This window comes from Gymnodraco acuticeps, unplaced genomic scaffold (assembly GCF_902827175.1).
Source record: "Gymnodraco acuticeps unplaced genomic scaffold, fGymAcu1.1, whole genome shotgun sequence".
Lineage (NCBI taxonomy): Eukaryota > Metazoa > Chordata > Actinopteri > Perciformes > Bathydraconidae > Gymnodraco > Gymnodraco acuticeps.
This window is the reverse complement of record NW_022992100.1, coordinates 946,933-967,177: the sequence shown is the minus strand read 5'-3', so window position 1 is coordinate 967,177 and position 20,245 is coordinate 946,933. Positions and strand designations below refer to the sequence as shown.

The following is a 20,245-nucleotide window of genomic DNA, read 5'->3' as shown; positions in this document are numbered from 1 at the left end:
TCACCTATGATTAATTGATGATTCAGTATTCAGATCCAACAGTGAGCAATGGTCTGCAAGTGACAGTGAAGTCTTTAGTGATTTCCTAAATCGACTTAATAGTAGCCTAACTTTTGTATATATCTTGTGTGGCCTGGATAAGTGGACAGTGAAGAATAAAGTATACTTGTAATATATCCCTCAGCAGTCTGAGATGCCAAAGGTGACTTCTCTGTGGAGAAACTAAATAAAGAGCCCCGTCCTCCCAACAACTATGACGGATTCATTCATCTTTAGAAATCTGCATAATGGAGCAGTACTCAGTATAATCTCTGGAGTTAAGATGATTTTTGAAAGAAAGTGGCATTCTACAATGGATGAAGCTATAGCGATCCTGAGGATGATAGCCTGGGAATATTCCAAAACAGACCTGGTCGTCTCCTTCGCCTCTTCTTGGAGCCAAAGAGTTTGACCCGGGAGAAAACGTTCAGTCGGTTGGGTTTCTCAACTGTGGTTCCCTTGACTTTAGTGGGGCTGCTAACGCAGCGGCAGGCATTATTCTTCTCCCGCTCCCTCGCCTGCCTCTTCTGCCTTATGAGGGAGCTCGCTATCGCTGCAGCCATGGCCAGTTTGACAGCGGAAACACTTCCGAAGAAGCGTGAAAATAATCACCAAGAAGGATCCCGACGGTAAGCGTCCAGGCGCAGATGGAACAACAAAGGTTCGTCAAATAACAAATAATTTGCCAAATGGACTATTAAGAGTAGACCAAACAAATAGTCCTAGTAATGCGGTAAAGCCTGTTAAATAATGTCCAAATCAATCATGTTTCCAGAATTTGGGCGTTATTCAGATATTGTCCGTTGCATCTCCGAGCGAAAAAAGTGAAACTTAACAAAAAAGAAAATACTTCCACCAAAGCACGTTGCATGTTCTCGCAACTGAATCATTGTCCTTGCATTACAACAAATGTACACTAACCCAGTCTCCGTAAGCGGGTTTGCTTTAAATCACTAAACTATGGCCGTGCACATGGTGCTCGGGTAGCAGTCAGTGGTGAATGAGGCTCAGCGCGCAGCCAGAGGATGGGAACACCTGTTTGCAGGCAGCGGGAGTGTTTGCAGGGCTCCTTATCTGCTTTCTCTAATCCCTCACTGAAGCTGCTGCTGTCACAGATTTAACACCGCGTTTTAGAAAAGGCAAAGCAGAGCATGTGAACGAATCGCTAAAGAAATTCCATTTGTGTTTCTGTTTTTAGTTGAAGCGAGGCAAGGCAAAAGCAGCAGGCGCATCATTGTGGGTGCAGTATCCGAGCTCAGCGCAAAGCACAGACTCAGCTGCTCAGAGCATCCCACCGACAAACTGGAGAGGAGCAGTGGGCGGGGAGGGGGAGGGGGGCAGGGAGTCTAACTAGTGGGACACACACCAAGTAATGTGCACAATTAGAACATCTCCATACAGGCCATGATATGGGGGAATTCATGTCACATATCCAGATCATGGGGTGTAGTGGGGGCGGAGAGTAGCATAGAGGAGAAAGACAAGAGAGAATTGAGAGAATACCACACTTTTCCATATTTTATCAATACGGTGGATGAACAAAGTGGAATGCCTTACTGATACAGCTCGGTGTTAACGAATTTATATTAAAAAAACACGTTTCTAACTTGTGTCAGGGCAAGCAAACAAAATAAAAAATAAATAAAATGTGATTTATTAACTAATGTAATTTCCCACTATAGAGTGCAGATAAATGCAAGGGATTTGACAGCAGCTACCATCATCAAACGTCAGCAGTGATGTTAATGCAAGATGAATAAAGTGGGGCATAAGCAGCGATTTATTTGATTACATTACAGAAAATGCCTCTAACCCGAGGATTACACGGCAGCATACATTCAAATATTATTAATACGAATTTCCTATCTGAAATGATTCCCCCTTTTATCCTATTTTTTTCTCTATCAATTATTGTAATACTTATGAGTTTAGATCATGAGAACGCCAACGGGAAATCGTGTGTTCAACATAGTTGTATGTTAGTTTTATGTTGAACACCAAAGGTTAAATCCTGACACTGAGGGTTCTGTCATTTCCACCCTGACTGCAGGCCTCATCTTTGCATGCTTGTATTTTTTCCTCAACTCTGGAGTTAGACCCTAACCAATGGTGCCATCTACAGTCCTAACCCAAAACTGCCGCTAAAGTTTTATCCATTTCCTCTGTTTAATAATAGACAGTAACACACCTCAATGTTATGCATCTTAACTTTGTTGATTGAATAAAAGTCGTCCTATAATGAAGTGTGAACTCTTGCTAAAATAAAAATAAATGCAAAATAGATCTCGCTAAATCTAAACATCATGTATTATATATAAACAGCATGCGTTCTTAATAAATAAAACATCTCTAAACAAACAGCGACAACAATCCAGAGAAAAACAATTGAGATACTTAAAGGCCGAAGACTCCCTTTCAGCACCACGGACAGCTCCGAGGCGGTCAACCAAGAAAGGAACTACTTTTCAACAAAAATAATGTCTTTAACACTACTACAACATGTATTTTACAAAGTAAAACAACTCAATTATAGTCTAAAACTTGGAAAGCTGGAATCATAGACACTCGAAAATAAAAATAATCTAATAAAAAAATAAAAAAATAAAATAATGCAGCATTAATTTAAAAACAGCAGCATACCTGAAACGGATTTTCTCAATGGAAAACTCATGATTCTCTACAGCGAAGCCAAAGCGGTGATCGGATAGTAGCAGTCGTTGTGAAGTGGAAGCAAGTAGTCTACATTCAGCAAAGTTCAAACCATTGTCAAACAGCTGTCAGAGGCGTAGTGGAAGAGAAAGTATCGAGGCGTGGCCATCAACAGGAAGATCATTACAGGACATTAGCGACATGCCATTATGACTTCTAAAATGCTCATTAAACATTCATTTGGAGGTCTTGTTGATCCGGCAAACACGGGCGTGTGTTCACTGTATTCCTGCGGACGAAGGGGCCGGATTGAAGGAAAGTGATCGAAAATGCAGGCTGAGATTGTACTTCCTTCTTGAGGGAGGGAAGACTTTGCTCTCATATTACAAAAAAATGATGTAAAATGATCCGATAATGCGTTGACTAAACCGGTTATACTGGCCCGTCCACTTTGGACTGAAATATATATTGATGTACATTCAACCGAGACAACATGCATTAGGCAAAGTGTTTTTTACAAAGACAGACCATTCTCTGTAGATCACACAGTTCATGCTGAGACTGACCAAATATGGCATGTTGTTTGATAGTATCACGGCATACATTACTGGCAATACAAGGCATGACATGTGGCCTCTTGTTTCGCTACAAGTGCAGCTCACTTTCTTATTAGTCCGGGACTAATAAAATAGACTTTGCACTTCATTACCATAAGGTATGCAATGAAGTGCAAAGTCTATCTTTCATAAACGTGATTACAGAGGTATATGCTAAATGCCGTATGTAATGATGGACTAAATAATGAGCTCCGGGATAATAAAGCCTTACGGTACTCGTGCCATTTAGTGGACTCGGGTGCTCACTGACCATGCACAACTTTGACCACTAGATGGAGCTAGTGGACAGGCTATGAGGAGCAGCGGATTAACCCTAAAGGTTAAATCTACATCAAATCAAGTCATGCGCCTCTTTACAAAGAGCATCAGGACTTGAATAAATAATCCAAACACCGTTTTTGAATTGTATCTATGTATGTGATCTTGACAAACATCGATTTAACATTTCATTAAATGTAGCGCTATCAGACATGAGGCGAAGCCTGCGAGCTAGTTCAGGCAGTCAACTCGAGCACTTATGCTGCATTCATACATAACGCCCCTTGCCACTCTACAACCAACCAAACAGAGTCTCCTTAATATGCCGCTCTATTTAACCTGCAGATCTCTCTCCATGCATTGCTTGCTGCTGCTATTGCTGCAGCTACCTCTACGTCGCTGCTGCTTGCCTGCTGCCACTGCTGTGTTCACTTGCTATTGCTGCGTTCATGTTCCTGCTGCTGTGTTTCATGTTGCTGCTGCTTGCCTGGCCCACCACCACCCCAGCTTCCACCCCAGCTTCCACCTGTAGGCTCGGGGGTTAGTTATTTAATCATCACTCATCGTGCTATGTATATCTATGGAGTGATGATGCCCGAGCCTAGTCGCCAAACTCAACTATATGCTGCTTCTAATAAACATGTTAAAGGAACACGTGAGTTGTCTGACTGAACTGTATGTGAATTAAAAAATGTCCCAGAAACAATGAACTCTACCAACTAACAACAATAATTTCCCTTTCTCAAAGCACCACTGAGCAGCACTCCCATAACAAGTCATATTTGAAGCTATGTGCAATACTAGCAGGTATTCAAGAATACTATATATTTCCAATGACAAATACTACTACATCATATAGTGAAACAACACATTTATGAAGTCACCACAGCAAATACATACATATTTGATTCAGAGAATGACTGATAATACAAAATGCCTACTATCAACAATAATGTGGAAGAAAGTAGTGAAACTAACATTATAAATAGCTCATGGGTCAAATATATTGATTTACAGGACATGTGGCATAAATGACACGTGACATACTGAAGAGATAAAAGCATTGTTTTTCCTGTTTACCGCTATTGATTTTGTCTATAATGGAATAGAGAAAATGTAGCCTTTACTCCCATACAGTCTAAGAAAATATATTTCAAGGGTAAACTGCGCATAATACAGTCATCCTTTATCTTAAAAACAGAATGTACGGTATGTTAATACAAGGAGCAATTACTGTATATCCATCAATAATAATAAAACACAATATTTGTATAGCGTTTTTCCCCTTGCTCAAAAGACATTTAATCTTTACAGTGATAAGTAGGACGCTTACAAACATATTTTCTCATAACAAGAACAACCAAATATCTTGCCACAGCAACGGGCAAAAAAACATCCTCATTAATAAGAATAGAAGTCTGAGCAAATCCCTAATGTTTCTCTTTGTAAAAGCATTATTAAATGTTTTCCTTTCCTTGATAACCTAAACTCACAAAATGTTACACGGGTAGTTGGTTCAGCCAAGAAACCAGTTATGTTTTAGTGCTTTTCTAATCAATACTGCATGATTTCCTATTTCCTGCCATCTCCTTCTTAAACCCACAGGAAATGTAGTTCTTACACAGCAACACTTAAAACAAGTCTAGGACTGAGTTTCAGTAGAGCTGCAGGTCTTTAACATACATCACATAGATGGGAAATGTGTCTACTTAAATGTGGTGTTTTAAATTCAGCACTAAAATCATACCAAACTAAATGTTACTGTAGCTATTGAAAGGCCAAAGTGTTCTGTAGTTGTGATTGTGTGTAACTAATGTAAATATAAGATGCATTACAATATGATACATTTGAAAAATACATAGATCCAAAAAAACTAAAAACGTAGATGCCTGAAGAAACTATTTTAGGCAAGAGTGGAAAGCTTGTATTGAAAAGGTTCAATCAAATGGTATAAGAGAAGGAGCCCAATATGACTGTGTATCACATGTGTTGTATACTGTGAGTCCTTGTAACATGTGACCTCTCCTACAGCAGCATAGCAATAGCTGCGAATGATACTATAAAGTAGGGATGCAGTGCTCCTACCCTATAATACATGTTACTACCTCACTCAGGAAACGGTGTACAAAGACCCTCTATCCATACAACCTAGTGCAGTATACACTGTCTCTGTGTGGTACTATCTGATCAATCTAATTCTGCCACGAGCAAACACAGACAGACTGAACACCAGAAGCAGATCCCAGGTTTTGCTTCTGTCATCCCACTCCTGATAAACCTGGGCCATCACTCAAGCAGACAGCGTGGCCCTTCAGGAGCATGGCTGGGTTTATCACTGACAGTTAGGAGGACAGGAAACCGTAATGAGAGTCGAGCCGCATTGTACAACAGCGACACTAATCAAATACCTTAGATAATACCAAAGAAGGTGCACATGTGTATAAGCCTGATAATGTCTGTTACACTGTCACTGCTTTTCATAGCAGCAGCAAAGCATGATGGAGGAGGTCAAATAAATAATAGCATGCAATAGCTGAAAGTGGAACTGCTGTGATAAATACAAGAGAGACTTATAAATAGACATGGTGTTGAAACAAAAATAGTATGAATCATACGCTTTTGTTTCATCCGAAGTGCTTCAGTATCATTTGTTTTCAAAATATAGATTTAGTCCTCATTTGTCCTAAAAACAAGACAAGAGGGGACTATATTTGACTCATTTGAAGCCTAACACACACTTTAAGTGAGATCAATTGCAAGTGAAAGTTGGCCGCCGATGAGTCTGTTGTAAGAAAACGTAACCTATCAGATGGGCGAAAAGCCTCTGGTTTTATCAAAATGTAATAAAAGTTTCTGTCCCAACAAATACACTGACCTCTGTAACCTACACCTGTACACACAATGTACACAAGTCAAGCAAGGCCATTCATGTATACACACACCCACACAAAAGCTGCCTCTGTGTCTTTGTGTTGTTCTGCTGTAGCAATGTAAATTAATTACTGTAGTGCCCCGAAGTGAAGGTAGCCTCTTCGGGGACACCTTCACTCTACTGCACTCACACACATACAGGGCGAAAACATAATTAAGAATAGCTAAAAGTATACACTTCTGTAAGCGTCCATCATAATGCAATCATAGTGTCTAACTACAATGCACTCTTGATTGTATATTGAAAGTAGTGTCTAAACCTAGCCAGATAATAAACTCACTTTACTGCTAAAATATGCTTTTAAGAGCCTGAACAGTGAAGAGGTGTTTGCCTAGCACAAAATGCTGAAATAGAAAAATCTTGCAGGTGGTGTTTAATCAATAAACTGTCGAACATAGTCTTATGAAAAGTGCCATTCAGGCTGCACACGCACCTAACTGTGCGAGCAGCGCAGGACTTCACAGACCCAGGGGGTCCCAGCTCCGCTCTGCTCTCGCCCTCTCTGTCCACCAGAGAGCAGAGCTCCAAAGTAAAAGCGGAGATATGCCTGTGAGCTGCCAAGGTTGAGCACTGTGTTGACCTCCGCATTATTAAATATAACCAAACGATTAAACCTATCTCCTCTTATTAATAACCCGAGGCTGTCATGATAACACCAAGGGTTTAATGATTTTTTAAATTCACAGAGAAAAGTGGCTTCAAGGGCAAACACTGCATAAATTGGGAGGTTAACCTTGCTCGTGGAGTCTAATAAAGGGCAAAGTTGCATACTTAGATTGTGCCACTGATTATATCAAGATATTAACTGTCCAAGTATGAATATCTTAACATATCAATGGAAAATGCAATGGCAGGATTTGTTGTTGAACCTCTTGGTACAGAGTGAGGGGATAAAGTGAAATATTACCAGGGGGGGAAAGAAAACGATCTCTGATAAGCTGAAAGGGTTAATGCTTCATTCAACCCCCTGGCAGCATTCTGCTGGCTGTCTGCTCTTTGTGCGTGCGCCGCTACACTAAATCCACTACAACAGCAGCTCCCAGCATGCTAGGCCACCAGTGCCATAGTGACACCACTCGTTACCATGGAGACTGCACACACGCAAGAGGGTGTGTGAGAGATAGAGGGAGAGAGAGAGAGAGAGAGAGAGAGAGAGAGGAGAGAGAGAGAGAGAGGAGAGAGAGAGAGAGAGAGAGAGAGAGAGAGAGAGGAGAGAGAGAGAGAGAGAGGAGAGAGAGAGAGAGTGTGTGTGCTGAGAATGGGGGTTGGCTAATGCAGAACAAGAAACCATAACTCAAGGTTCCAGAAGAGGAGGGGGCTCGGGTACCGTCATGGTCGACTGCCTGCCAGACTAAGGCCAATGATGGTGTGATCGCTCCCCCACACAGGGCTGTGTTCAGGGCATGGAGGCAGGGAGTCAGTAGGCTCGAACTAAAACCCACTAGTCCTATTGTTTTCCAAGCACACATGTTCACCTTTGTGGACAAACATTGCAAAAAAAGTGCCAAAAACTGCTCCTTTGTAGCCAATCATTAGTGAGGGACGGTTACAGGTCTTTTGTCAATGCTGGAACAGATAGAAACTATCTGTCGTTAACTGTGCTTTATTATTGTGCCAGAATGATTTTGTAATAACAGCGTGAATCTTATTTTTAGCTTCATTAAAATAACATAAAACACATAGGCTATATTTTTCAAACATTAACACTGCATTGATGATACCTGAGCTCCTCGTTAAAACACTAGCATCTCAATCTCGCTTTAAAACAAAAACTAATTAGGAGCAGAAAAACACAATGTCTGGAAATGTTCATTCAACCTCTCACCTTTTGTCTAACAACTAGCTTCAAAGTAGTACTGATCAACATTGCCATATTTCCTCTCGCACAGCGACGATAACTGTATATTTTTACCCAAGAGAAAGAAACACAATTCTATTTTCTACATCAATAAAAGATAAATATGGCACTGGAAAAAGGTGTTGAGTGTCTGCCAGACACTTTGTATCTGTCTTCTTGATAATGATATAAATAGATGAGGATGTGCGCTGCTAAAAATGATCAATAAGATGTTTATTTCCAATTTAGATTTTCACTGCATGACACGAAGCAGAAGAGGAAAAGTGACATTTCAATTGATCTTCATTCATGCGCGCCTCAACCAGTTGCACAATATATTATGCAAATAGTGATGCAGTTCTTTCATTATGTAAATATGACATTTTGCCACAATAAGAATAACTTTATAAATATATAATATTGTGATTATAATTGGTCAGTGAAATTGACGACATTACAAACCCGAGGACTCAGCTGACTGTTTAGTGCTCTTTCTCTAATAAGAACCTATATTACAACCTGTATTGTAAATTACAAATAACAATTGACATGTAGCTGTTATGGAGTACACCTTATAAGCTTTTCCTTTTAGATACTTGGTATACCTTTGAGCAGAAATCAGTGAATAAAATACTGCAAATACGCAACTGAATACATTTACACAGGTTCTATAGATTCTGTCCCTTCTTGATTTAACTGCATTTGAAGTACATCATTTAGCTGGGATCCATGCTGTGGGGCTTTCACATGCTGTTGCTGTTGCACTCTTTGTGTCTGTATATGCGTGTGTGTGTGTGTGTGTGTGTCTGTTTGAGAGTGTGTGTGTGTGTGTGTGTGTGTGTGTGTGTCTGTATATGCGTGTGTGTCTGTTTGAGAGTGTGTGTGTGTGTGTGTGTGTGTGTGTGTGTGTCTGTTTGAGAGTGTGTGTGTGTGTGTGTGTGTGTGTGTGTGTGTGTGTGTGTGTGTGTGTGTGTGTGTGTGTGTGTGTGTGTGTGTGTGTGTGTGTGTGTGTGTGTGTGTGTGTGTGTGTGTGTGTGTGTGTGTAAGGCTGTAATGACGTGGAGAAATCTCAATCAGAGGCACCAAACGGTGTGTGAAATGGCCAGAGTTCAGACAGCAGCGTGCAGGGGATGACTAATGCTGTACCAGCGATCTGCTCTCATTACCCCCGACACAAGAGTGTACAACTACAGGCCACCGAGGCTCCCTATCTCTCTTGTGCTCAAACTAGATAGAAAAGATGTAGATGGTTGGCGATACTTTTACTAAAAGGCTTTAGGTCAAAGACCCTGAGACTAATTATTTCTGAGGATAACAGAGTCTGGCATGTCCTCTTTGTTTCTTGGGTGCCCTGAGCAGAAATATGATAAGGAGTCGGGTTTATTATACACTCAGGATCGGTTATGGAACATCAAGGGGAATATGTCAGCAAGCCATGTTTATATTTGGGCTACTAATTGAAATATAATATCTGTGCGTGTACGCGGACAACATTTGTGTGGCTTTTACCACCGACTGCATGACCCAGCAGTTCTCAGGTCCCCCAGGGGATTGTGGGTAAATCATAGCTTGTTGTTGTAAGCCAGATGAAGAAGTCCCCGTGACTGATTGCTGTGTATGGAGACATAGACAGGTTGAATGCTTTACAGCAGCAGAGAACTAAAGCAACAACGTGAGGTTGATTCAATGAACAAGACTCAGCTCAGATTACAGGGAACATATGATGTCATTTTGTACATCCACTGTACTCAATCAGATTGGTGCATATAAGGCCTGTTTCTGGGTTAGCGACCCTGAGGACACATTACTTTTCCATCAGTTGGCTGAAGTAGAGTATGGGAAGATAAGATCATATACCATGATGTATACACCCTTTGCACTTTTGTATGTAGATAATTCAACAAGCACACATCTATACATGCATACAATACACACATCCACACACAGGCAGCCAGCCATTACAATATAATAGAAGTCTCTAAATGCCTGTTATCAGAACAACATCCAGTATCTATCAGTGCCAGCATCACAACAGGAGGTAGCCGGAGGAGGGAATCAAGTGTGGGAGAGGCTCCCTTGCCAAAATGGATGACTGAGCAGCTAACATGTGTGAATCATAGATGGTAAGTCAATGGAGGCCCTTTGGCAATATCCATCACAGTGGGAAAGCTACAGGGAGACGGCATAGGAGCTCAGAGACCGTAATCGAGAAAATCACTTTTATTTTCTTTCAAGTTATCCCTCCTCCATTAAGCAGAACACACTCAGGAAATAGGCTCCCGTCACACTGAAGAGGGACATCTGGTATCAAAGAGAAGTCCAGCCAGTGTGCAGGCGCCAACAAAACCCCCCCCCCCGACTTTCTGAAAGTTTGTATTAATAACTCCATGCTAATTTTACCCTGTCTAGCAAGAGCCGTCTTAGTCCCAGAATACAGTAAGTGATGTGATGATGTCCTACATATTTCCTTTCCAGACTGACACATCAAGGAAGGGAATGGAGTGAGATTAAAGGCATCATCTCAGACACCAGCTGGCTTAAACTGTCTACTTACTGATGGAGACACAAAGGAAAGCTCTGAGACTGGCTCGAGAGCGCAAGGTCATGCTTCATCATTTTTTAAGAGTTGCTAACTTAGGACATCATTTTTGTTCTCTTAGGTGATAGACACTACTTCACAAGGATTATGAAAGCGGAAACGGTGCTATTCTTGAAACTAAAACTGTTGGTTTTATGGTGTTTAAGGTTTCTTAAAGAAGAGGAAAACATGTTTATTTATTGTGCTCACTTGGTGACAAGGAAAGCTGAGTCCTATATATATGTTTGTCATCTCTTTCATCCAAGTCTTTGTTACATACCTTCATCTTGTCTATTAACCAGGTCCATGTCCTCAGAATAACCCTGTTACGTCCCATGTCTGGCCTCAAGAATAACTGAATATTATGCAACGAGGTCAAATGTGCAGTGCAGTGAACTGGGTGTGAACATTAATGAAGCTCATTTAGTCTGGTAACAGAGTCTTTATTTCCCCTGCCACTGTTGCATTTCCTCGAGGAAGTTATTGGGAGTTTTATTCCCCTGATCTAAAACACAGGCAAGTTGCGTGTTTAGTATTTTTTTTAAAGTGTATGTGCTGTGAATAATTATATATCGTTTCTATCCCTGGTACTACACTTAAGTTTAAAATGATTATGTTTACAAAAAATATAATCATTTGTGGAAGCATGTCGTTGTGAATGCATGGTTTGGATTGGCATGGATTATGTCAGTGTACTTAAAAGCCCCAAGTGTTAGGTGGAACTGATTGGCTAAACTGGAAATGACACTACAGGAGACATGACTCAACTTATGAAGGTAAATGGGTCATGTTCCCTGCCCAACACGGAGTATCCCACTTTTCACTTTCAGTCCCTGTGCATGTGAGTAAAGTCAGAACACAGAGAAATCAATGGGAACCTAATGACAATGGATGGTAGTGGACCCGTGTTTGAAATTGAACAGGTGGGAGAAGCTGAGCAGTGGAGAACCCTGCGAGGTATGAAGTAGGCCAAAACACAGCAGTGAAGCCGTAATGGCTCTTTGTGCTCTGTAATAGGCACATCATGTGAAATGCAACACTATTACAGAGTAGCATTGAACTTGTAAATCATAATGAAGCCTGCAATTATAACACAATGTTATCTAATCCCTTAGCGGACATTACGTCATGCCAAGAAATTAACACCCGCCAGCAGCCAAGGGCTTGTTAACTATACCGCTAACTATAGTACTGTGTCCTGGACAACACTGTTTTAATGACTTCTTATAGTAGAATATAAATACTAAATACCAAAACAAAACTCTTTCTCTGGCCTAGTCCACTTCTTTCATTTTCAAAGGCTTCACAGATATTACAAATTCAAAAGAAGCTTGAACATTTGTACAACAAGATTGTATCAGTATATACTACGAGTTAAGTGTTTTTTATACATTATCAATTTATCTGCATATTATTTTGTTGGTCTGTAGAATGTCCGGTGCCTTGCTCAAGGGCACCACAGCAGGGCCCAGGAGGTGAACTGGGACCTCTCCAAGTAGCAGTCCACACTCCATATTTGAGGTCTGATCGGGGACTTGAACCGGCGTCCCTACAGCTCCCAGACCAAGCCCCTACTGACTGAGCCATACAGTTAAATAAGATTCAACTGTTTGCAATATTCAAGCATTCTCCAATCCCTCCTGTCTTTTTGAACTTATCAAAAAGATCAAGAAGGATCCAAAAAGTCCAAAGGCAGCACAACAGAGTCTTTGCTGCAGAGCATACTGTGAATGCAATCCTGGTTTCGTATTGCTATCTTTGTGAGGACCAAATTCAGTTTTACACTGTCGTTGTGACACGATTTCTGCATGTGTTGCGTAAGAACATTTTGGCTGGTTGTCAGTACTTCAAAGGGTGGGTTGATGTCAATGAAGGCCCTCATGAGTATATATGTTTGTTAATCTGTAGCTGTGTAGGCGTATGTGGCCAACTGTACAACTTGATGGTTGTGGACCCATTATCCTGCTAACAGACACATTTTACAGTTTGTTAATTGAGATGGATGAATTGACTAGAACATAATACAGATAGTCTAACTGAGGTCCAGTTAGTTCTTCGAATGACCATTAAGGGAGTAATTACACAATGTCCCTCATTCTCTCCGGGCGCTTTCCTCAATCAGGCCCTATGGTCAGATCGACCCGTGTGACATGCATTGAGTCAGAGGTCATGCTTTGACGTGATTGAATGACAGCAATAAACCTTCTGCTACCGATTGAAGGATCAGTGCAAAAGACTGGAGCCCATATCATATTACTTAGACTAAGTTCGCCAAGTTGCACAGCTGCTGCGGTATTTTGTCTGTGAAGTTGTCCGTTTACAAAAGTGGCTGCAAAAATGCAACCATATAAAACAAGATTCTCTGATTCTCTCACAGATTGTAGAAAAATAACTATCCGTGAATGTCTGGTCATGACCTGTGACACAGACCATTCAGGGTCAATGTGTGTGTATTTGCAATTGAGGAGATAACATGTGGAGATTATGACATATTAACCCAAGCTTTGGCAGGCAGAGGGCACGGATTAGTGAAGCTGCATGACACTGGCCTGTAGTGGTGATGTTTACGTGTGATCAGCTGAAGGACTGCTTCACATTATATCATACTGAACATGCATCTGAGGCCTGTGACAACCTAATCACACACACCAACAGAACAGAGCCATCCTCAGTGTTTTCGTCAGTATATTGATAAGGCACTCATCATTTGATCATACATGTAGTTGCCTTTTTTAAATTTACATTGTGGCACTCTGACCTTTTGTAAACTTTTGAAGAAATATGTTTTCAACTTTCTTAGAAAAAACGGATAGGAGGAAATGTGAGAGAGAATGGGAGAGAAGAAGACATGAAAAGAGAAAACAGAGATAGAGACGGAGAGAGAGAGGAGCTGCGCGACAGCTGTAAATGTATGCTGACCGGGGCAGATGAGATGTGCAGTGTCTAATTATCTCTGCAGCCAGTGGATTAGCGGGCTAACACTAATGGCTGTCATAAGGCAGGTCCCAATGAACGCACGCACACAAAGATCGGAAATGTGGTCTGGAAATGCGAGTGCTACCAGATAATTCTCCTCAAATAGAGAGCATAAGTAGATATGCGGTTTTTTACAGTATTCTACTTTAAATTAAGAGGCTTGTTTTTATATGATGCTCAATGAGATAGCAGCAGAAGGCGCTGAGGATAGGAGAGAGCTTCTGGGAGGACATTAGACAGAAGGGTCCAAGGGGATAGCTCAGTATAACTTTGTATCATCTGTTCTTATTGCTGCAATTTTATGCAGGAATGCATGTGTGTTTTTATGTGAGCATGCATCGTGTGTCACCGGCTCCTGACAGCTGAGGTTCACCTCACGTGCATCACCTCCGTGTTTATTCAGTCTTTTGCCCCAGCCTCTCCTGCTTGGTCGCTCGTATGCTTGCTGTAAAATTAGATTTGGATCCGTGATAATGACTCACGGGCATCATGTTCACAGAATACTGATGTTAGATCGAGGGTCTAGTGAGAACGAGGAGAAGGAACACGCTGTACAACGCAGGAGCACAACACTCTGTTTGATGGAGGTGAAAGGAACGTGGTACATGCCAATGAACTAACTCACATCAAGGCTATTTGACAAACACCTGCAGAGGATACGGAGGGGCACTGTACATTTTAGTGGACAGAAACACATGCTGGAGGGAGCTGATGAAAGGGGGAGGACTGTCAAGTGTGGACAGTTGAAACATTCTCATTTCATTAACATTATGCATTATTAATACATTACCCATCTATTGTTCTGGCACATACATTTACAATGACCTTGAGGAATTGCACTGGGCTCCTAATTATGGTGAGAATATGATATGAACGATTGCTCTACATGAAAGTTTTATCACACGCAAGTGTTTTCATTAAATATTAGCTTTTCCTGTTTGATATATATATTTTCAGACATTTATTTCATACTATTTCACAAAAGATTCATGTGCAAACTCGTAATTTGAGTGAGTATTTCTGAAAAGGACATATCCACACACCTGCCTATTACTATATAAGACAACTGTGCTGGCACTTAGATGTACAAAGCTATGGAGAGGTTTAAGCAAGACTTAAAAAATATAGAAAGTGGATGCCTTGTCTTCCGTTGTTATACAGTAGCTGCTCTTGCAAAGTTGGGAAAAATATTGCAAATCACTAAGTATAATTTCATTGATTGAGGCAACTGTGGAATGCACTGGACACTTTCCAGATACTGTATTTAACTACTTTTGAGAAAGAAGAAAAACAATCTGAGTCTCTAGTGCAGCTCATAGAAAAACAAACAAGAAAGAGTATAGGGGAAGAAGACACACACACACACACTGCCTGGCTTGCAAAGAAAGGTCAGGAATAGTGTTACAAGTCTGATTAAAATCTCATTCTTGAATAAAGGTTCACCTTACCAACTTTTCTCCAACATATGCTAATATGTGGAGGACAAAAATACTTTTCTGACCTTTAATTTGGGATTCACCATGCTGTCTGGAAGTGCCAAGATTTCTCGAGGCTGTCAGGAGACATGATGGGAGAAATTGGGTGTCTGTATGAATCCTAGCCATCGTCAGCCATGGCACTCTGTCCCCTCTGAGATAACACATCCAAGGTCTTTACGTAACCATGCCAGCACCAAAGACCCAACAACTGTTGGTATGTGTGTGTAAGCCAAACTAGCCTGTTCTCCCAATCTCTGAATCTATGTGGGCACTCCTGCACAGAAATTAGGATGTTTACATAATTTGTAAGGTCTTCAATAAGGTCAGGCAATCAGAAAAGTGTTTGTAAATTAATATTCACGTCATTGAGTTATATTAAGAGTTCCATTTTGTTTTACAAATACTATACAGTACGTTTCCATTTAATCAGATTGACTTCTGAAATTCAGTTGATTATGCGTTATTTTTGTTGCCATTTCTCAACAGGATATTCACATTCATCTACAAAACAAAGAATAACAAATAGTTTTAAGATGCCATATCTACACAAAGGAGCCTTATGGGATGGGTATCAGATAAGACTACTCCCTATTCAATTATAAAATAAAGTGTCACTTTTTTGGGTAAAGTTGACAATACACTCAGAAACAACTTTTGGATCACGACCCACTCTGGGAGCTTTTGAAGAAATGATTAATAGTGTGACATTAAAATGGACAAAGAGGTCTGGTCCACTCATTAATCAAAGTATCAGCTGCTGAGTGCGGGATGTTGTAGCTGATGGTAGAACATAACAGAAGGTCAAAGGAAGCAAAAATGAAACACACGCACACTTTCTCTCAGAAGGAGTCGTTGCAATGGAAAGTATAAAAGGCAAATATATAACAGTTTATGCTGTTTAAAACATGATTTAGTATGTCTACATGTTACATATATTTCATATGAAATGTATTCATTCTCCCAATAAGTGACTCTTTTTTGTGTGTGTCTGTAATTGCTATCCTGGCAGCTGTCTGACACTTAGCTAGGCTCCCATTAATGTGATGCTGACTCGGCGGTATGCCTCATTGCCTCAGTTAAATAGCTTAACGCTTTTTCACACTGGGGAAAACGTACATGCTTGCTTGTGTCACAGTTACTATACCTTGACTACTCTACTAATTGTTTCTATTTAGCTCAAATGTATAGCCGGGCCTGTATACAACAGGAAATCTACTGAATAAAACAAGAAAAAGTAAGAATAAAAAGTCAGGCAGGCATGATGGAAGTAAATCTAATGCTTGATTTGGCATATGGTATGGTGATGTTGGTGTTGTATATAAAAACGGCATTTTGATAATGAACCTGTATCTTCAAGTTTCAAGATTCAAGTTTAATATCCTTCAATCTCTTTTGCCATTTTCAAAAATAGAATGCAAGCGGTTTACTAAGTGGTCAAGCTGTATGTTAGGGATGCAAAAGTTTCAAATAAGTTGTGATAAAGATGATAATAGCCACATGTATTACTTATTACAGGAGCACTGTGCAATGTAGGCCTGTCATTAATGACTTTGGTGGGTTTAAGTGTTTTCAAAACGAGTTTAAATGACATGCATTGGCTATATAATATTAACTTTCATAATGTTTTTTCATAACAAAGTGAATCACTGTATTCTATGAACAGAGAAGTCTCGGGTCAGTTTGGTTGTTGCTGAGCCTCCATGAGGAGAGGACAAGGGAGTCGAAGGCGAATACAAGAGAAATGTAAATTGAATAGACAATGATGAATGTAATAGGCCTGGTCACTTTACTCTGCTTCACTTCTCTCCTGGTCTCCAGAGTCGTTTCTCATTAATGTTGTCATAAACACCCACTCCTGCTGTTTGTTTATGTATTTAGTTTTAAGCCCTAGAGAAATTAGAAATTAACACTTGTCTACAGGTCTGCCTTAATCTGAGAAAATTATTATTTAAAAATGGTGTTCTTGTGTTTGTACTGTATGTACAGAACAGAGCAACCTTTTATATTTAACATTTGTTAACGATCACATTCTGCTTCAGAGAGGCTTACATGTATTTTGCTAAATACATGAGGCTTATGAAACAATACTCCTACATACATGTGGGATATTTTGATTTAAAAAAAATGGTCTCACTGTGACTTTCATTCTTACTCTTCTTTGATCATCAGCTGTTAAAATATAAAAGTTTTCAATCAATCTGCTTAAAGTAGATGCTCATGCTAAAACGTTGATGTTAGCACACTTGTATGCCACCACAGAGGTCAGGTAAGCCAAGCAGAACCTACAGTGCTGATGTGACATTGACTCGCCCCTCCCAGCCTCCTCTCTCCAGGCACCAAATCACATTATGTCTATTTATGTATTGACATAGGCAAATAGAGTTGTTGCTTTCATGCAGAAAGACTGCAGAGGAAAGAATGAAAATTAAACAAGCTGTTATTGGAGCGTGAGTGTATCCTTAGGCGGCGTGTTTGTCTCTTGTCAACATAGCAGGAGTGCGCAGGACGCGGTGAGACTCTGCGATGGGATGCGACGTAGGTCCCACGAAATGTAATTGTGCTGTGTCGACTTTGTACTAAATCATCTGCATGCTATTTGCATTGGTGGTGGGAAATCGATGGAGCTACTTTCATTCCTCAGGCTCTTCTGCTTACATTGCCTTGACTGAGTGGGCAGCAAATGAGTGAATGTGTCAATAAGACTGAAACAGATAGTGGACTAAATGCAGAAAGAACACATGCTGGACTTCAATCTTTTTACAAACTGACGTAATACAGTGCTGATTTCATTACTTGCTTTAGATTTAGGAGTTGTATCCTATTCACAGTTGGTTATGACCAAACAAAACCAAAAAAAACATTTGACAGATTTTGCTTTTCAAACAAAGCTTTATGTTTGCCTGGTTAAACGTTTCTAGTTTCCACTCCACAAAATGTACAAGCTATTCCCTGCCGTGGGACTGCGCTGTTAAAACTCAGATATTAAATTATACATGAATACATGTATAAAAAAAGTATGCTAAATATGCATCGGCTAAAAAAGGGTTTGCTTACATTAATATACAAAAAGAATGAGAAATCTCCAACGAGGTGTTTTGGGGCAGCATAGACAGGTATTTTCTGTGTTAGAGTTTTATTCTCTAACTACAGGGTGTAGTTTACCGTTTACATGCATAAAAACCTTCATAACACACAAGGGGACGGGTAATAACCGGAAAAGCATGAACATGGGCCCTTTAAGCAAGGATGGAGTCCCTGTAAGATAAAGAGAAATTAACATAAACTAAAGGCTGCCTGAAGTTATAGTGTGGTTTGGTCTACCAGAAGATCAGCAGTGATGTGAAATATATGTGATTTGTAGCTAAAGTATAAAACAAGCAACACCCCTGGTGTGGGACTTTAACGGTTAGGTTCACAATTGCTAAAACAATATTTAAGTGTCCATATGGCCTTTAAAACAATGCGCTTCCACTGTAAGTTATGGGGGGGGGAAATCCATTGGCCTTGTTCTTGTACTGTAATAACTTAATCACATAGTTAAGTTTAGTCTTTTTAGTTCGCTGTGTGGAAATACAAAGAGAACATTTTGTACGGGAAAGACTGTAACATTGGAAGCTACCTCATGAACTAATAGGGCTGCAGTTGTACGTATTATACAGTATGGGGGGAGGATATTTTATCGACAAATGCTCATGTTAGGCAAAAGTTGCGGCCAGTATAGCCTCTAGGTCAGTTCAATGCATATTTCTCATTACCTTACCTAAGTATTTCAATTGTTGGGCTACCCTATATTGTTAACATCTCTATATGAATAACTATAGTCTGTGTTTATAGTTTCAGGCTATGCCATAGATACACAAAGTCTTGCAGTCTTCTAAATTATGGATGGAATATTTACACAGATCGGTCCCCTCAGGCACCAGCTTTTGTTGTTGTTGTGAGAGAGAAAAGAGAAAGAAACAGAAGCAGAGGAAACAGGAGAGAATTTGAGAATGAAGAGGAATCGAGAGGTGGTGTCACAGATCGAGCCAAAGAGCGTGTCAGGGGATGTCGACATAGACAACACACTTTGTGATTGACAACCGGCAGCACACGCAGACCTGAGGGTGGAGGAGTCTATCTGTGTTCTTACGCTCGCTGTAGCTCTGCAGAGATGAACTGATCTGATTTGAACTCATCCTCTGAGGTGCCACAGTCTAAGCCTGTGTGCTACTGATGTGTTGTTCTGTCAAGTACGTCTCACCTGACTGGTGAAACCAATATCTCTGTCTTTGCTATCCTAATGTAGTGCTGGGATGAGTTAGACTCAGAGGAAATGATACTGCAGATCACTTCTTCTTAATGTTTGACTCTCTTTCAAAACACATCCTTTCATATTTTACATTTGGTCTAATAGCTGTCATGAAATGGAATACTTCACCAAATCTATTACCATTCATATATCAATTACTCCTCCCCTGTTACCTTGAATTCTTAAAAGAAAAAAAGTGTTTTTCTTACATGCTTCTAAGCTGAAAAGAAAAATCTTCTCCCCAAAACAAATTAAAGTGTACACATATGTGCTGATTTAATTTTGCTGTTGTTTAATGCGGCCCTATTTACAATTCATAAACCCTTCTCTCCATTTGTGTATCATTCATACATTGAAAATAAAGCATGGTGACTATTTGTTATACAAACTGTTCTTTAGACGGTGAGATGTGCTATTCCTTTAATATAATATAACCATGTAACTCCAACTGTCTGTCCTCCAATCCACTGTGACTTCTCAACTCAATGTACCCTAAAGCTAAGTGAATATAAAATCCATGCATATGATTAGTAGGTGCAAGACTAAGCAGTTTTAATGATGTTGCTATGGTAACAATAAGACAAGGCTGA

General features: G+C 40.2%; 1 protein-coding gene across 4 annotated transcripts in view; it reads right to left on the bottom strand.

Moving 5' to 3' along the window:
• fgf13a (fibroblast growth factor 13a) overlaps positions 1–20,245 on the bottom strand; it is an 88,029-nt gene that overhangs the window by 22,135 nt on the left and 45,649 nt on the right. Inside the window, exon 1 of one of the 4 annotated variants that reach the window (XM_034202851.1) lies at positions 2,680–2,953. The exons of 2 other annotated variants lie outside the window; for them this stretch is intronic. In XM_034202851.1, the coding sequence (XP_034058742.1) occupies positions 2,680–2,710 (31 nt within the window). In that variant the 5' untranslated portion in view covers positions 2,711–2,953. Of the gene's footprint in view, positions 1–409; positions 1,322–2,679; positions 2,954–20,245 lie in introns of those variants that run through there. One more of the 4 variants, XM_034202849.1, reaches the window with a different exon arrangement.